The 18,750-nt window shown below is 47.1% G+C and overlaps 2 protein-coding genes across 3 annotated transcripts in view; one reads left to right on the plus strand and one right to left on the minus strand.

Annotated features, from left to right (window-relative positions):
• The window catches only part of LOC142590079 (uncharacterized), a 49,940-nt gene extending 34,533 nt beyond the window's left edge, over positions 1–15,407 (minus strand). For both annotated transcript variants that reach the window (XM_075701923.1, XM_075701922.1), the window contains exons 1-6: positions 15,244–15,407; positions 14,522–14,746; positions 7,028–7,124; positions 3,671–3,807; positions 1,976–2,038; positions 1,735–1,870 (exon numbers count right to left, since the gene is read on the minus strand). In XM_075701923.1, the coding sequence (XP_075558038.1) occupies positions 1,735–1,870; positions 1,976–2,038; positions 3,671–3,807; positions 7,028–7,124; positions 14,522–14,737 (649 nt within the window). In that variant the 5' untranslated portion in view covers positions 14,738–14,746; positions 15,244–15,407. The remainder of the gene's footprint in view (positions 1–1,734; positions 1,871–1,975; positions 2,039–3,670; positions 3,808–7,027; positions 7,125–14,521; positions 14,747–15,243) is intronic.
• A 304-nt stretch (positions 15,408–15,711) lies between these two features.
• The window catches only part of LOC142590080 (putative ATP-dependent RNA helicase DDX5), a 36,925-nt gene continuing 33,886 nt past the window's right edge, over positions 15,712–18,750 (plus strand). Inside the window, exon 1 of the mRNA XM_075701924.1 lies at positions 15,712–16,045. Within this exon, the coding sequence (XP_075558039.1) occupies positions 16,023–16,045 (23 nt within the window). The 5' untranslated portion in view covers positions 15,712–16,022. The remainder of the gene's footprint in view (positions 16,046–18,750) is intronic.

The raw sequence follows: 18,750 nt of genomic DNA on the forward strand, positions 1-18,750 counted from the left end.
TAGTGAAGCTTAAATGTCTTCTTTGTCAGCACTGACAATATAGTCAAGCTGTAGCGACAGTAAAAAATGTAACTGCCAAAAGCGATATTTAAAAAACTTAGCTCTTTACCGAGCGAACTTGTGCCCAGCAAAGCAAGCACTCAAAGCACAAACGACAGTGGCAAGCAGGGTAGTCGCAACCTAAAATCTGCATTACGAGTCGAGGGTGATGGCTACTAATGCACGACTCATCATACATTCCTACGTAATCCAAAAAGAAGAAAGGGGCTGACAGATGGAATAGCACACTGTGGTATAAAGTTTGTAAACAGGGATAAGGTGCCTCGGAAAGGCTGGCCAACGTTTCGATAGGAGGACCTATCTTCGTCAAAGGCAGCCTCGTCATCCTCGGTATGTTGGTTTTAAAGGGTTAGTGCAGTGACGTCACGTGCAGGTGTTGTCACTGGCGGCTGGTTTTAAAGGGAGAGACTTCAGAGGAAATGAGCGCTGTCGTCACACGTCTGTGAGCTTCGTTCCCAAGACGAGGGGACAAGAGCGGGAGAGTGGGAACGCGGGGAGAAAAGAAAAGTAAGAAAAGCAGAGAAATAAGGAAAAAAGGGGAAAAAAAATGGGGGGAAGCCAGGGTTGCACCAAGAGAGAAAAGAAAGGGGGGGAGCATGAACAAGAAAGAGAAAAACAAAATTTTAAGAAAGACGGGGGCTTTGGAGCTTGTTGGGGATGCGAGAGGTTAGGAAGCATTCAGGGGCATCGTTGGCGGCATGTTCTTGTGGCATTAGAAGAGCCGGTCAGGCGGTCAGTGCGAGAGTAACACACACACACACAAAAAAATGAGTTGAAAGAGTGACTTGAGTAGCATAGCAGCAATACGTTGAGTAATGTTGAAATAATTAAGATGGCAACGAGGAGTCTGCTGTGCAATGTATGGGGTGACTGAAAGGCGGCGGCATGGTCTTTCAAGGGGCATTGCCCCAGTCGCTCAACATAGGCATCGTTACGGCGGCATCCAGAAATGGCGATACTCTGGGATGAGGCGCCGAAAAAGGCATAGTGACTGCTGCTGCTATACTACTCAAGTCACTCTTCCAACTCATTTTTTTTTGTCTTTTGTGTTACCCGCGCACTGACCGCCTGACCGGCTCTTCTAATGCTACAAAACATGCCGCCGACGATACCCCTGAATGCTTCCTAACCTCTTGCATCCCCAACACGCTCCTAAGCCCCCATCTTTCTTAAAATTTTGTTTTTCTCTTGTTCTTGCTCCCCCCCCCCTTTTTTCTGTCTTGGTGGCGCCCTGGCTTCCCCCTCTTTTTTCTTTGCTTTTCTTTCTTTTCTTTTCTCACCGCATTCCCACTCTCCCGCTCTTGAGAACGAAGCTCACAGACGGACGACAGTGCTCGTTTCCTCTGAAGTCTCTCCCTTTAAAACCATCCACCAGCGACAACACCCGCATGTGACGTCACTGCACTAACCCTTTAAAACTAACACGCCAAGGATGACGAAGATAGGTCCTCCTATCGGAAACGTTGGCCAGCCTTTCTGAGGCACCTTATCCCGGTTTACAAACTTTATTCCTATGTAAAATGTCGCACACCTTGTGCCAAGCGACAACTCCGCAACAGTGCATTTAGCCAGTGAAAAAGGGTCACTGGTAAATGACTAGGCAAGCCTGTCAGTATAAACAGAAGCCCAAAGCTTCCGGCTGAAATAGTTTCACAAGTCACGAGCAGGACTTGCCTGACTGGAAGTCCTCGCGGTCATTGGAGGTCTCCTCCGAGATTTCGAGACTCTCCAGGTCCAGCGACCGGCCAGTGTCCCGGAAGTACTTGTAGATGTCGCGTACCTGCCGGCAGCTGGATGCCAGCAGAAGTGCCTGGAAGAACACCCCGTAGAACAGAGCATTTAACAAGAGGCACTCAAAGACCGTGCTGTTATTGAAGCGACTGAATTTCAAACCCAAGGAAAAGTGAGCACTTACGACAGGGCCTTTCGACTCGCTCTTCATGTTTCGCTGGCAATGCATCACGACTGATGGAAGAAACTGCGAGAGAGGAGAGAGAGGCAAACGAATGCCACATGACAAACGAGTCCTTGACACTTTCTGTGTCATGACAAAAAAAAAAAAAAAAAAAAGCCCAAAAGAGTTCATACAGTGGGAACTGTGAAGCCTTACCACAGAACCAACTTTTTCAACAAGACTCTAAGATAAGCCAAACAGCTTACGGAGTTTTGTTTAAATTCCTGTTAAACATGGCGTGACATAGCCTCTAGGGTCATTCATTCAATCAAATCAATCAATCAACCAATCAGTTCAAAGGACAGAAGGCCAGAAAGTGAAAGCTCTACAGAGCTTGACAAGACTTTCTAATAACGTACTGTGCTGCGGAGCAGTCAATGGGCTTTCAAACTGCTATTGATAACTGCCGTTATCAATAGCAGTTCGGATCCGTCATGCATACAAAAAATACAAATAGAAAAAGAAATAGCTAATCTTGGGCTTCCTAATTCTCATGTGTCTTGATAAACTTTCTCGATTGACAATGCCGAGTGTACAAATTTCTGAACGTAAAGGTAATGCCTCAAGTATTCGCATCACCTGCGCAGCATACGACATCCTATTGCGCATACTGCACTGCAACATGAAATGTTCCACAAAATTACTTTCAGTTATTACTTGATAATAACGATCACATCCTAATGAGGCCTTAGTTGTGTTTCAATGCGCATTAATATATTCCCAATATGACCACTCTAGTCACAGCAGCCGACACCCATTTTATTAGTGACATCTTTCGTCACAAACGTGTCGGGACGTGATGCCGACTGCAGCATAATACGAGTCCCAAGATTTACTAAAGTTTGGGCACACTGTGGGGATGCGCAACCCTCACGCGTCCCCTGATATGTTGCTTTCCCGCATAGCCGCAGTCTCCTGTAATCCGACTTCGCCACGTGGCTTGGTGCCAGGAGCTGTCGGTGTGGTCGAAGCGCATTGCGAGAGATGGCGGGAGCGTGGCTCTGCTAATGCCACCTAACAACGGGGTTACTTGGGCGCAGAAAGGAGAAGGTTCTCTCTCTTTGGCTCGGGGTCGGCAAGCGGTGCGGACCTTCTTCGCGTGTGCCGATCCATGCTTTTGCGAGACCGTATCGTCAGGCCTACTCCGGAATGGACGAATACGATCGCTCAAACGTGGCACCGTTCGCGTGACCGTATGCATGAACGACCAGACGTTGGTGTCCAGCATTAACATGTTCACCCGTTATCCGGTTGCAGTGAGTCGGACTTCCGCAATTTGTTGCGCGCCCATCGGCACATTTTGTGGATAGCAACTCGGCTAGCAGGCATTAATCTATGAAAGCCCTTGCCCTTGTGATTGTTTGCACTACTGTGTTATCGTTCCTTTGTCCCAAGAGCACGGGCAAGAACCCCACGACACATCAGAAGATACTACAAGAATTACAAAAGGAACCCTGGGATCAATTTGCATTCAAGAGCAGGCTCATTCAAGTTCCGAGTCAAAGCCACTGAAAACTACGACAGCTTCGCTTCGATCCACGTGTCTGATAAAACTCGAGCAACAGCTTGATCACCAACTCCGAGCAAAGGGCATGTTTTAGAGATTAATAAAGGCAAGTCAGACGTACAATTTCAGAGAAATGCAAATGAACTCACAGAAATAACCTTCTCGGACATGGAGGCATCACCCAGTCCAATGAAGTCTCGTCCACCAAGCAGCGCTGGCAGGCCATACGAGGCCAGCGCAGGTAATGAGCTTCCAAGAACATCCTTGATTTTGCTTATGAACTCATCTGAAACAGTCACACATCAGAACGGTCGGCAGGCTGCTTGCGAAAATAGTTTTTAGGACGATGATCTGTCAATTTAAAATGATTCAGTGGATTCATTCATGTTTGGCACCAATGTGACAGATTCCCTTAACTTTTTGGCAGTCAATGACGTAAATATACGTTTAAAAAGCGCGCCAATTTCCTAACTTTTTCTTTTCTGTCATGTGCTGCCACTATGTGGGGATACAGGGAATTTTTTTTGCGCGCCTACCTCTCTCTATTTTCGTTGCATGGCTTGTTTTAGCGCTAGTTTGCTCCCGCGCATCTACATACTACCGCTCGCGCATTGGCGCGCGCGCCGGCGGGCGGCCATATGGATATTGTTTTGCAAGCGGTTTCGGTTTTTTTCCGCTTGCGAAACTGATGGCTATCTCTCGCTCAATCTAATCGCTCAAAGGGCGACCGTTTGTTTATTGCTCGTTTAGTGCTCACAGGCGTGCGTATAGGAAGGATGCGGCTGTGCATGCGTTTCAGTTTCTTTTTTTTTTAAGACTGGCGAAAACTAATTGCCCTAACTGGTTGGCGATAAGATGAAGATTAGCGGAAGTTTGTCACACGTGTTGCTTTTTTTGATGGGCACACAACTAAACAGTTTTCTTCAGTGCACTCACCTACGCAGTTCGATTACGCTATGGACGTACGTATTAGTGTAAGAGCACGAACATTTGAGGCTTGCGAAATATTCTTGTGTGTGGATTTTCAAAGCCTTGAACTATGTGCATAAAAATGCATAAAATTTTTAATTCTGATAAGTTTATTTCCTTTTTTTATTGTTGTTATTCATGAATGAAGAGTGCATATATACCAACGCAGAAGATTTTTTCTCACTTTACGGTCACCCTAGAAAAATTACGGTAAATTTTTTTTGAAATAGGTCCCCCCAAGAAGAATTGGAATCTGCAATAAAAGAAAGATCGACCCTGGTCGCATATGGCGAAAAAAATCGAGCCTCAAAGGGTTAAGAGGAAGCGTTAGCTTGGGGGCTAAAATTTAATACATAGGAAAGCAGGAATCGTTTCTCTCGGCAACCACGGCATCAAATTTGATGAGCTTTGTTGCATTTAAAAGAAAAAGTCAAAATCTAGTGCTGGTAGTGAATTTGATTTAGAATGTCATGTTTTTTCAAAAGCTTTTGAATATCACAAATTTTCAGGAAATGAAACTATTACGTTTCCAACTCTGCAACATTTCAATAAAAAACAATATCACAATTCTGTAAATGGCATCTAATAGCACATTCGAAGTGGAAAAGAATTGATGCATTTTACATAAATATCTGAAATTGACACCAAAAATGCGAGGACTATTGCAAAACCCTTGTAAGCATTCTAACAAATTCACATAAGGTAAACAATGATATATCAAATTTGTTAGTTTTGGATGCTCTAACGAATGCAGTTTACAGTACTGTGATATCCGTTTTTGTTGCAGAGCTACAAATTTATAAACTTGGCACTTCTATCTTTTTTTCAGGCATACCAATTATTTAGAACTCCGTTTAAAATATTCAGGCCTTAAAGAAAATTCCACTTCCAATAATCACCAGTTTAACGTTCTCAATAAAACACAACAAATTTTATTAATACCAGCCAAGTAGTAACCTAAGCAAAGCGTTTGTGCGTTTTACATGTATACTTGAATAGGTGGCATCGGAGTCTGGCCCGAGCTAAGGCTTCCTGGTAACTGGTCACCCAGAAACTGGCTTAGAACAACGTAGCTGCCACATTAAGCACTGCGTAAACGTGATTCCCAGCCCATTTACTTTTGTGCCATTGTCTTCCTGCTCCTGTATCTGATATCAGTGCCACCTACCGAAAGACAAATGGAAACACCGAAGTCAACTATCAGAGTTCGCTGCAATTTTATTGAAGTAATCGAAAAAAATTACCATTTAGAAAATGCAAAGCCTCCCGGGCCTTAGTAAAGAAAAACTACAATGACTTGATCCGTAGTTTCTTGTATGATAACAGAAACCCTGAAACTGAAATTCCGCAAGCGAGGTTCCCCCGAGACATTTCAGAAAGCTACTTTATAGAGATCTGTTAATGGACTAATCCTCTATTTTCTTTTTTATCGTAGCTTGCGTTGATACAAAGCTTCACACCTTTATTTTGATGCAAAAGCGGCTAATGTCCCGCTGAGCGAAAAAGCTGGGGGCATCTGTAGCAGCGAAACTTCCCATTGGCTGCGACGCCACATCACTAGGCACGCCTCGTGACGCTGCCTTGCGCTTGCTGGCTCGGGCTACAACGGAGCAGGGCACGAGAAAGGGAACACCTGCTGCCATGGTAATGCATGAGGGGAGAGGGCGTCGCTGCAATGCCATGTCACCCTCGCAAGCCCGCGTTATCCGCATGTTCTTTGATTGCGCGAGCTCTCGCCTGCGTTCAAACTGCGCCTTGGTAAGGCCAAATCAAAACATGCGAAGCATTTCAAAGCGTTTGCTTGCCACCTGTGAGGAGTTCAGAACTCGAAGGACTGCTCGGTGGCTTTCAATTGGACATTGCTGCTCTCGCATTCACAACTTGTAGCACGAGCTTAGGATGTTCTCCAATTTTTTTTTTTCTGATGCCAGGCTCTATTTTTCCTGTGTCTAAGTTCATGCAACATACAGTTAGTGGGCGTTTCTTGCCCGATTGCTTACAGAATGTCAAATACACAATGTCTTGAAGAATTCTGTTTATCTCTCGGTAGATGCATTTTCTGTTTGTTGTTTACGTATCCGTTGTCGATACATTCAAGTTGACTTTGCTAGTGAGTGCATAAAAATTTACATTCCATTGACTTTTAAATTTTGTCGCACAATGGTTATTATGTTACCGTTGCCGCTGAAGTGTGCAAAATATTGAGGACAGGGACTCGTCAGGCGCAGACGAGCACCTTTGGTCCCCAATTTTTCCATGGTTTCTTATTGCTTTGTGTTTTCCAAATGAGTATAAAAGGATTATTTGCAACAAGAAGGGATGGTGAAACTGCAATAAACTGAGACTGACTGAAGCAAAGTCAAGTCCAATAGTTTAAAAACAAAATTCTGTCTTCAGCAATGAAGTTTCTTTTTTTTTAATGCACACAAAGGTAGACGAAGAAAGGCTTAGCAAGCAAATCACCAGAAGCACAGGTCCCAACTAGCTTGGCTCGGCTCGACTCGCAGCAAACAGTACAATGCAATGAGCCAACTCACCTGGAAGACCAGCTTCTTCAAGCTTGAAAATCGGCTTGGCGACACCCTCGCCCTCTATCTTGATCTTGTGCTTGGTCTGGAATTCCTCAATTTGCTCCTGGGGAGATAAAAAAGCAAAGTGCACTTTTCAGCATGCTTGATTCAGCAATTACGGTGCTTGGTGAATACATCTGCCAATGTTAGGCATGTTCCAATTCAGGCCGGCATTGAATACTGCCTACGTTGACAGCCAAGATGATAGCTTCGAGCCCAGGTAATGCAACCCACCTGGAACCGTCTGAAAGACTCTAGAATGCGACACCACCTCGCGTCGGCAAGAAAAGGCAAAGAAAAATGCGTATTACAGCTGTATTTCAACACTTTGTGTGAACCTAAGAAAAAACACAATGTAGCCTACACTAAGCATGTAAGAAAGCGCGACTACGTTTTTCTGTGAGCAGACTATATTTTGCAGAGTTTCCAAGCCTTCTGCTAAGCCACAAAACATTTGGAGGACGACGTTCTGGACTTTCATGCTGTCGTTGCAAAGCGCTCTCTTTTGCTAGCTTCGTGAATTGGAAAGGACCTTAACTGCTTCGTTTCCACAGTGGTGATCAACTGGCTGCAACGGCCAAGGCCAAAGTCGGAGGGATGAGAGATCCGTCGGCCGCTCACAGAACGACTGTTTCTGGCTATTTTTCATAGATGGCAGCACATTGCAGGCTATCTTCTAATTGCTTAGAATATGGCACACTATATGGGCACATCTGTCTACTTTCGGCAGCAGTTCGTAAAACAATGGAACGCTTCCTGCAACCCGTACTCCGAGGTTTGAGAGAAAAAAAAAAAAAAAAGCATAGAGGCTTCAAGGTGGGCTCATTGCTTTCAGCACACACCACCAAAAACTGTATTGCAGAACCATTCGATGCTGTGCTCCGTTTTCGAGAGCCAAGTTCAAAAGTACAAGAGGTGCTTCGAGTGCTAAAAATTCAGAAGTGATCTCCGTGTACCTGCATGTTTTCACTTATGTGCTCACTTTATAGTTCTTTTATGAACAAAATATATCAGACATTTTGTAAATGCGATGTCTCTAGCAGATTTCAGAGCAAATTTCTTACAATGCAGCAAATAGGCAGAAGCAAAGGGGTTAAAGGAACACAAAGGCAAATACTAAGTAGACGTGGAGTGTTTAAATACCATTCCAGAAACTTCGAAACCCTTGTTTCATGCCAAGAAAAGACAAAGTTTACGAGAAAATTGCATTTGAAGGGTCCGAATACCTTTATCGCAATTAAAATCTCCCGCCACCCAACTGGGGGAGTGGTGGCGTTGCATACATCATCACCCCTCTTTGCTGCCGTAGGTGAGTAAAGCAGCGCCCGACAGATGGCGGCACCGAGCCAAGACAGAGTGACAAATTCGCCGCAGCGGCTGCTCTTTGGTCAAGTGGCGTAGACTGTTCGGGCATCCCGCGACGTCACATGGAAGTTGAATTCTCAGATACTTGCAGTTTGTGCGAGTTTCGCAAGCCAGCAAAACCAGCGCAGCACTACGTGATAACTACTGAAACGCGAAAGCGTGGGTGGCGCGGAGTCGAGCAAAAACGAAACCTTTCGACCGCCCGCGGCGTTGTCAGGGTTATTTCAATAGGTTGTTTTTTCTAAAAGTGAGATACAACTGGACAAGTAGCGTTTTAGTTTGTCTTACAATACAAGGATGTGTGCAACGAGTGGTTGAGTACTAGTGACAGAATTTAACTGAGGAGCGCTTTCATCATCGGCCAAGTACTTGAATGCCCCGGGGGTAGTCTCTAATCCTGCCCTGCATTTACCTCAATTTCTCAATAATTAAGGCACTGTTCCCTTTAAGAGGAAGCTTTAGCTCGGGTCCAACTATTACGACATCATTCAAATACAGTTAGTACACAGAATTGCTTTTTCGAGGTAACACCTGGAGCACTTTTAATTAAATTTGTTGCACTTGAGAGAGAAGGTCTTGAGACTGTAGGAAACAGAACTGTAACATGGGGGTCATTTTTTTAAAGACTGCAAAACCAGTAACTTGGACCAAAAAAAAAAATATATCACAGTTCTGTAAACTGTATCCGTTAGTGCATCTAAAGATGACAAATTTGGTGTATTCATTTACAGCTTGCATGGGTTTGTTAGTATGCTTAAAAGGCTTTTGCAAAGGGCCTATTCCCAAATTAGTAACACTTTTGAGAGAACTGTGGAACATATGAATTTTGCCTGCTTTAGATGTATCACCAAATGCAGTTCCCATAAATTTTATACAGCTTCTCATAGCCGAGTTAGCATTGTAAGCTTCATAGTTTCATTATTCTCAATTTCGCAATTTTAAGGCAATTGTTATAAAGCATAGATAGGCTAAATAATAAATCCACTTGCCACAGCCACGAGATTATGTTTTCTTTTAAATGCAATAAACCTCGTCAAATTGGGTGCAGCAGTTGCCAAGAAGAAAGATCTCTCCTTTCCTATGTATTTAGATAGGAGGCCCCGAGCAAAAGCTTAGATGTCTATGTGGTGAGTATACTTATCCACATAGCCCTATGTGGTGAGTACTGAAACAGAGACGTGCTACACCAACATTATGAAGTGTCCCCAGAATGTGCGCAGTGAACAGAACAATGCTAGACAAGGACAAATGAAACACCGTAACCCTTTGTAAAACGAAAACACTCTATTCAAAGTTTTTCTTAAAGAAGCCCCAACAGCACCCGCAAGCGACCTGGGTGTTGGTGCCCAGCATGAGGAGGACATATTTGCTCGATATCCCATCAGAGCGCGTTAAAGGGACACTAAAGTGAAGAATGATTTCTTCTGCATCAGTAAATTACCATTCTACAACACCAAAAACACCACTCTTACAACGATAAGACGTTTGGTAAGCCAGAAAAAGCGCAAGAACGAAATACGGGTGGCGACGCCTACTTGAGTTCCCGTACCTGAGGGCTGTGACGTCTTGGATTTTGATGGCATCTTCTAGGGCCTACTACAGTAAAACCTCGTTAAACCGTACCCGCTTAAACAGTAGTTTCGTTTTAAAAGTAGTGAAGTCAAATCCCCGACTCAGCGGCCATTGAACATAATGTGTTTCGTATCCGCATAAACCGTACCAGCTTACTGCGTACGCATCGGTTAAAACGTAGCGTTTGAACTTTTCGTCACGCAAACACGGCGCTGCGCCGTCTCCATCGGGCGGCCCGGCAGAACAACATGCCTCAGAGATTGGAACAACGGCCTTTAAGCGCCCTGTGCGTTTGCGCGTGAAGCCACATCAACATCATTTCAACGCGGTGCCAGAGAGCGTTATGGCGTCGTGCAAGCGAGGACTCGTGTCGTTCCGAAGCTTGGATAAAAAAGACGCCGGGTGCTCAGCATAGAAGAAAAATTAGACATCGTTCATGCTATCGAACGTGACACGAAGAAGTAGGCGCTGAGACGCAACAGGGATCTGCTGTTGACTACAGTGTGTGGCATTTGGAATGCGAAGAAGTTGCTCGGGCAGCGCTGCTGCGACCGCGAAGATATGTCGGCTACGAGGTTCAACTTTTCGCCATCGTTGCCTCTGTTGTTGCCGAAGTGTCGACTAGTGACAGTGACGAGGACGACACGGAAAGCGATAGCACGGGCGATTCAGGCCCGACAGTGGCATAAGCTGCGCGTTGCGTCAGCCTCATGAATGCAATCGTCGCGACGACAATAGGGGCGCGATAACGTAACTCTATTCCAAATGAAAATTATTCCAAACTCCAGCACCCGTAATGAAAAAGGCGCCCCCGGGACTTCTGCAGCACTACTGCGCACGTGCACGGTGAATACGTAACGCTAACGAGGAATCTGCCATGCGAGTGTTTGCCGAGAAGAGGGGGCTGGCTGAAAAGCTGGCACGCAGCTTCAGTAAGTTTGAGGCTGCTGTCGTCGGCGTGCTAGGCCGCCGCGGCATCAAACGAAAATAACGCTTTTGTCGCGCGAAGTGAATAAATACTGCATGTTTTTTCCTCTTTCATCGCACTCTCTCTGAGTTCCGTTTTCGACAGGTAAGTGGGCGATCTCATGCTATTCGGTTAAACAGTACTACCGTTTAGTACGTACCTTTCCCGAGCTCCGGCCAACTACGGTTTAACGAGGTTTAACTGTAATTACATATAGCGGTACAGATTGACTACATTGTGTTCTAAAGGAACCAAATATTAAACATGGCAAGTTTCGGGAGCCTTCATTCAGCGAACGCGGCCCAAATGCGAAAACGTACTCTGGAAACCCTGACGTCACGCTGACGTACCGGCGCTGGGGTTTCGGCGCGAAATTCAAATACTGATACTTGGACCTTCATTTTCTCATCTAATAAACTATTTTTTTTAAATGACTGCCTGCAGGGTTCTCAAACAATGCTTTGTTAGTCTAAACTGATTTATTGTTTCGTTTTAGTGTCCCTTTAAACTTCGTCGATTTGTCAGCGCCCACAGAAGGCACAGTAACTGCCATTTTGTTTGTTTCCACTACTGTGCTGTCGTTCCTTTGTCCCAAGAGCACGTTTGAGACCGCATCAGGCAGCCCAACGTGTAGCTCCTGGAACATCGGAGGACAGCCCTGCATGGCCCAAGTCTGAACTGAAGAGTAGGCCTAGCATGCATTTTGATCGCTAGTGTCTGAAGCACATTTTCTTGAGAGTAAGGCAATGGTTGCTGCGGCGCGCTTGAACTTTCCAACATGCTAAGCCTTTCTGCAAGCGCTTTGGAGGAAGATTCATCAGTGCGAGCCATGTGGTCTGCTTCCTGGGAGGGCAAGTCCCCAAGCCCATGGAACATCGGCATGCCTGGAGCGAGTGAATACTGATTGGTCCAAATTTTTCTGTAAATAGCTTCTTCTATCGCGTTGGCTCTGGAAGCCGGGGCTCTGGGAGCTGCACGGCCATGCGCCGTGAGTGCCACTGCAGGCTGTCTTGTATTGCAGCCTGGCACCAGGCGCTCCGACATCAGGGACGGTGGGCTATGCCGTTCGCTCAGCTGCTCCACAGAACTAGCGGGGTAGGGCTACTTCAGAGAACTGAAGTTTCCTTGCGACTGCCTGTTTTGTGCCCATTTCGGGTGTTGTTCGGATGCCAATTGTTAGGCTTAAGGCTAGGCCTAAGACTTTTTGGAGTTGAACCTCACACGGAGGGACACAACCTGCTGGACCATGGCGTCGCACACTGCTTCCCTCATTTTAGCTAACCTCGCACAAATTTAAGTAGCTCATTCGACTCAAGAAAGCAGCATCTGTTCACATGAGCTTAGAATCTGAGTAGCTGCCCGGTATCTTTGCTAGCAGAGTTCAACATCCCACCACGTGGACGACGCACTACTTCAGTGGTTTGTCGCAAATGTTTCAAGTGCATGCAGCATGAGTGGAGTTGGCCTTGGTTTTCCGTGACCTTCACGCTGACTGCGCTGCCGCCTGCTGCTGTGACAGCACCCATGAACGACTTAGGCATGGGGCGAAGATATTCGCTTGGTGTCCCGTTGTGGCGAGTCAGACTTCCTAGGTCCGTTAGCGCCCGTCAGCATGTTCCATTAGTTGTTGTTCACCTAGCTAGCTCGTTTTATAAACGGTGTAACAAAAGCCCCATTATTTGTTTCCAGTAGCGGTTTTCACTCCTCTCACCCAAGAGCCCTTAAGCAACCCCACCTTCACTTTTGAGCGACCGGGGGTGGGGGGGTATTCTGTAAGAGTTGACCTAGTGAACTGCCCATTTTGGCCGCTGATGATTGGCTAGGGACGCTCGTCTCCTCCTCTCTCGTACAGCTGCATCCAATCAGCAGCAGCCGAAGTGGACAGTCCACTAGGTGGACTCTTACAGAATACCCCCTCTGGTCAACCTGGGTCACAACGCCACACCGGTGGGGTGAGTGCCCTCCTTAGCACCCACTACCTACCAGGCTGGTCACATTAAGCAGGTGGTTCACGGCTGTGGTGATACTAGTAGCATTAACGGTTAAAGGGGCTGCGGATGGCGACGCCAACGGTGCAGAACTGTGTAACAAGCGAAGGAAAGCTAACGTTTTCAAATATTAGCATGACAGTATTTTAAAGGGCCCCTCACCATGCCACTGCAGAAATTTTGGCTACACACTCGTAATTGTAAAGTGTAGTCACGAAATGTACTGCAAGAATCTTCATTCACTCCTCAACATGTGAGAAAAAATAAAAGGAAAAAGAGAGGCTTCCTCTGTTGTTGTGGCTTCTATGTGTATAGTAAGCGTTCCTGCAGTAGTGCTCTCCAATAATGCATTAGGCAAATCTCTGATGGCATTATTTAAGCTTGCAATGCTTCTGTCGACGGATGGACAAGACACTGGATTAAAATGCCAGCTGCAACGAAATTTAACTTTGACTAAAGTCGTTATTTATAAACGAGTTTCGTTCTCAACGCTCCGATTCGTGCATCACTTCCAGTGAGTGGTAATGGTGGCATCCTTTTCAGCTTCTTTTTTTGCAAGCTTTTGGCGACTCATCCACTCATATTTCAAACACAAAATTTTGAGTGGCGATGGCGCACTATTTGAAGCTAGTCCTTCTATACAGCACAAAATTTTGCAGAAGCCCAATTTACAGATCCAGCTCAGACTATATTTCTTTTTATTGTTTATTGTGCCTTTATCATGCACCCTATGGTATGGCTAGCAAGCATTTTTCTGCATTCTGCCAAGGCTAGTGAGGTGAACCCACAACCCCGTGCTGAGCAGCACAGGGCCAAATCCGCAAAACAGCCACAGCGAGAACCTTGTCAGCGTGCTGCATGGAAGCACGGTCGTCGCAAAACCAATACCTGCAGTGACCCATTTCGTTGCCATTCCTAACATCTGGCCTTCGTCGCCTCTTCACTTGATGCCTATGAGCAAACAGCAGTTGGCAACCACCGAGCTAGAAACCGATTCCTACAACTAGCTGCTGCACAACAGCAGACCATGACTGGCATGTTCCACGGAACATATATGGTGCACATCGTATCTGCAGAAAACCTGAATTTTAAACATGTGAAACACTGCCATTTATTGGAACTTCGCTTCAATATTGGCGAGTACACGCTTTGTGCGACCAAAGTTAAACAAGCAACAGCTAACGTAGCAGGAATCATGTTGCTTGGTCCAAATTCTGGCACTGCACAATACTGGTAACGGCTTCCTTTTTCCCTACGCGCTTGTGACGGCCTTCGCTGTATCCCAACTCCCACGTGCAAAGTTAATACCCGACTTAACCGTTTGCAGGTAATCGCCCAACTTCGAAAAAAAGAAGAAAGAAAACCAGAAAGGCGAAAGAGGCGTGCGTGGTAGGACGCTCCTTCTAAAAAAGCGTCCCAAACGTGACGCCAGCCATCGCCAGCGTGAGCGAAAAAGAAAAAAAAAAAGGGAAATAAACAAGGTCGTCGCAAGCAACGCCTTCACGTGGGCCGGCAGCATTTCGAGAAAAACGGCGCCCCGCGGAAAACCAGCGAGAAAAAAAGACTCACTTCTGTTCTCGCGCTGACGTCACTGTGCTCGTTGTACGGCACTTTGACGACGACCACGGGCTCCTTCTCGGCCGCCGCGGGCTTTTCGGAACCCTGAGAGTCGCTCTCCGGGGCCGCGTCGCCGGCCGGCGAGGCGTCGATGTTGGTGTCCGAGTCGGCGTCCGTCTCTACGCGTCGCTCGCTCGGCGGTTCGCGCCGGCAGTCCTCGTCCGCCATGACGTCAGCCTGGATTTCAAACAAGACGAGGCAAAGGGGGGAAAGAGGAAAATTGAAAAGAAAAGCAAAAAAAGTCACCGGCTTCGGCACTACAAAGCGATCAACGTCCCGAAAAACATGAGCGCACCGAGCCGTTGAGAGTCAGCGCGCCTTGTGGTCCGCCACCTTGCGCGTTCGTGTATGCGCGGTGCGTGCAAGACTCCCCTCCATGTTTCTTTTCTTCAAAAGCGCGCTTCCCCAAGGCCTCCGGCGCCACGTTACGGAGCGAAGACGAACCCGTTAACGAGGCTCGGAATGTGCCTGGGACACGGGCGGCCGCCGCGGTCACTGTTAGGTCGCGGATCGACGGTTATTGCAAGATAAAGAGCGGTCGTTCTAAGCCTGAGCCGGCAACGGGTGTGAGCGGCAACGCCGTTAGGACACGATGTCGTGTCCCCGAGCGCTCTAGCGGCGTCGATACCAACGCGCGATTCGTTCTTGAAATGAAATGCCACGGGGCTACGTACCTTCGCGGGCTTCCCACGACCTGAAGATCGGCGTCCCTAACGCGTCCCTCGTCGGATTTGTCGGCTTCCACAAACCGCCAAGGGGTAATTTTTTTAGAGAAAAAAAAAAAGGACCGAGTTCACCATACAGTGCGTCTTGCTGAAACAGTACGGTCAACCTCACTCTCTCCGCAGTTTCGCATTATACGGTGCGCGCTCGTTCCTTACATTTCCCCAAAAAATAATAATTGCGCCATTTGTGCGCATTTTGGCAAAGGCGTCGCAATATATAAATGAGCGGCGTGATTTTCAGCGCCGTATCTGCCGTTGACTCCTGTCAACGAAAGACTTAAATCACAAAACAAAGGCTCAAGCGTGCGGTAACTGCGGCTGAGCCAAAATTCAGCGGATCGTGTTCTTGCGCGCCAGCTTCCGCTGCGCTAGCCGCGCCGCCCGCGAGAGCGAGGAATATTGATTTGCGCGAATGGGCGGGTGCGCTCAGGCTGTCTGATAACATTCCGCGTCGGCAAAGAAACACCGGCTGTGTTCGCGACGCACGCTGACAATTCGTCTCAAACGAGCTGCAAGTAGCCGCATTTCGGTCGAACGTTTCGTTCGGCCCTCAGAGCACGGCACTTGCACCTCGGCAAAAACCTATTCTCGAGAACTCGAGCGCCTTCACTGAAACAGTGCGCCTCCATCCTACGTGTCGGCTTGCCAAAGTAGAGGTAGTAGTTTCGAGCGCTCGTTTAATTGGCGTCGGCGATTCGCGCAAATCGTCCATATTCTCGCCGTGAAAGATGGCCTACAGGGGACCCAGATCGTAAGTACGCGCCGTGCGTCTTCGCACCGGCGATTTCTATCGGTTTCTTATCGCTCCCAGCTCGCCGATGCCGCAGAGGTGGCGGGGGGGGCCAAGCCTTTCCGCTTCCCGAAGCCATTGCTGCCTAGCGAGGCCTCGGCCGCGGTGTGCGCCGAACGCTTGCGGTAGCTCGATAATTCACTCCTCGATGCGAATACTTGCACAAAAGTGCGGCAGATGTGCCGGGGGTGATGCATTCTCATGCCTAGTGGGTGGACATGGCGTGCGCGAAGTGCAACATTCGATGTGTCTATTGAATGAACGTTGTAACAAAATGACGGAAAGAGGCGACCATCAGCTGTACCGTAACATTTGCCGTAAAGCCGGCTGCAGTTAGCAAGGTTGGGGAGAAAAAAAAAAGCCAGTTTTCTTGCTGTGTCTTTCGTGTATGCCGTTTTGTTGTTCGCGCATTGTTTGGGTTGCAAGTGTACCGGCTACTTATTTTCAGTATTGACGTGCTTCGCCGGGACCTCCGGTCGGTTTCGTTTTATAGTTTGCTGCTGCCTGCGCTTAGAAAGGATGCGCTTTGTCTCAACAGCTGTTCACGCGAGAAAAACAGCGTCGCGACAGTTGTTTTCTTTCTTCAAAGTTCCTTTGTAAGAAGGACACCCTCAGTTGCCACACTGTATTGTCGTGCTCTTATAAACAGCGCTTTGCGGAAAGTTTTCCTTGCAAGGCAGTGATGGATACGAGCGTCATATTTTTTTTTTCTCTCGTGCTGCGTAGCTCAGCATATGCTCGTAGCTCAATTGGTGAGAACTTTCGTCCACGTTTTGCATTACATCGCATCATAACTTGGGATGTTTTGCGCCCCGTGCTAATCATGAGCGTATTTAGTACCGTCGAGCGCGCCTGGTAATTCTGTCGTTGCTTAAGCTCGACTAAGGTAAACGTTTCAGCCTATCATTCTGCTTTGAGCCGGCAGTGGTCAGTAAAAATAAAGGCCCAAGACGTGAAGTAAATACAGGTAGGCAAAATTAGCGCTGGTTGAGGTGTCTTAACCAAAGACTCGTGTATTTCACCCGTTTATAACTGTTTTATTACACGAAAAAAAACACTAGTAAAACGATTTTGTTGGCACCTGACAAACGCTCCCATGCTTCCAAGTAGGCCGATCGCGATTCGTCTTCTATTGATACTTCTTTTTACGCTCATGCATAACATTTCTAACCTCCTGCGACCCAACGCAACTTGTAAAATCAATCTTCCGTCAATGTTTTCGCCCGAACCGGCTAGGATTCGCGTATCGTGACCCTTCGAAGTCGAGCGAACTTTCCCGAATCTTCAGGAGCCTTCATCGACGACTCGTTTTTCTGCAGTGCGGGCCCGGTCTGCAGCTTGAGTTTTGTTGGTGCGACGTTGTTTGCACTCGTGTAACTACCAGCGCCCGTTGCAGTGCTTATAATTAGGAATGCAGAAGTCTCTTTTCGGCGGTTAGATGAATCGCGAGGCAGTGCGCGTGATGGGAGTATTTCTTTGGGGGGGGGGGAGGGAGGGGGGGCATGCAGTAAGGAGGGGATCAAGGTCGCCCCGAACCCTCTCTGTCGTGCCTGGGAGAGATCGATACGTACAAGCACGACCGCGTGTCTTGTTCCGGCGACTCCCGTGTCTATCCCCCTCTTTGTCCGCGTGCGCTGTGTTGGTGTTGTTTGTGGGCGTTTTAGGTTTTTGTTTTTTCCCGTTGCGCCTGTCTGGGGACGCCGCCGGGGCGCGATCGCTCGCTAGGCAACTGCGGCAGGCCGGCGGAGACGTCTGCGCATGCGCGCTGCGGCCATTGCGCAAGCCCGGAAGCGAGGAAAGCGAAGCGCCCCCTCCCCCCCCTACGTTAATTCGTCGCTTTGCCGGGGGCTTTTCACACGGTAGCGTTCTTCCCCGCTGCTTCAAATGCGAAGTTTTCTTCTGTCTTTCTTTTTTTAAAGTTCGATGTTTCTTTCATTGTTCCCTTTTCAAATGACTGAAGAGCATGCCCTGATGCAAGCCGTGTGACCTGAGAGTCGATTAAGCTAACCGGCTTGGTAATAACTGGCTGCTATATGTAAATTACAGTATGGGCCGTAAAGTAATGAATTATGAAATGTTGATTAGCGGTGTTTCGTTAATCAGCGAGTTATGCGTTTGATTTCGGGGGCAAATTCGCCTCTTTGTTTGCAGTTCAGCTCAATGACTGGAACATTGTTCTCTGCCACAGGCGAAAGATGTCACTCATTTCGAGATGTGCACAGCATACATACATACGTACGTACATACATACATACATACATACATACATACATACATACATACATACATACATACATACATCGCCTTATGTGTAACAGCACGAGAGAGAGTGATTTTGGCACCACAATTGTAGTGCAGGTGTCAAAACATGTGTACAAGCCAAGATAATGCTTCACCTCTGTCTTGAAAGTAGTGAAAGCAAAAGCTAAAACATCCTGTTTAGCCTTCACATTTTATTTGTCCGCAATTGTACACACGTGAACATGCATGCAACGCATGCACACTTACATAGTAGCATGAAGTTCTGCTGCTCCAGCCAGTTCACTGAACATGAATCATACCTTTGTCATAATTAGTTGCAAGTTCAATACATTCCAATTGGCTTACTGTTCAGGTTGCTAAATTTGCAATCGTCATTGCATGAAGGACAGCTGCAAATTATTCCC

Source organism: Dermacentor variabilis, chromosome 8 (genome assembly GCF_050947875.1).
Source record: "Dermacentor variabilis isolate Ectoservices chromosome 8, ASM5094787v1, whole genome shotgun sequence".
NCBI lineage: Eukaryota > Metazoa > Arthropoda > Arachnida > Ixodida > Ixodidae > Dermacentor > Dermacentor variabilis.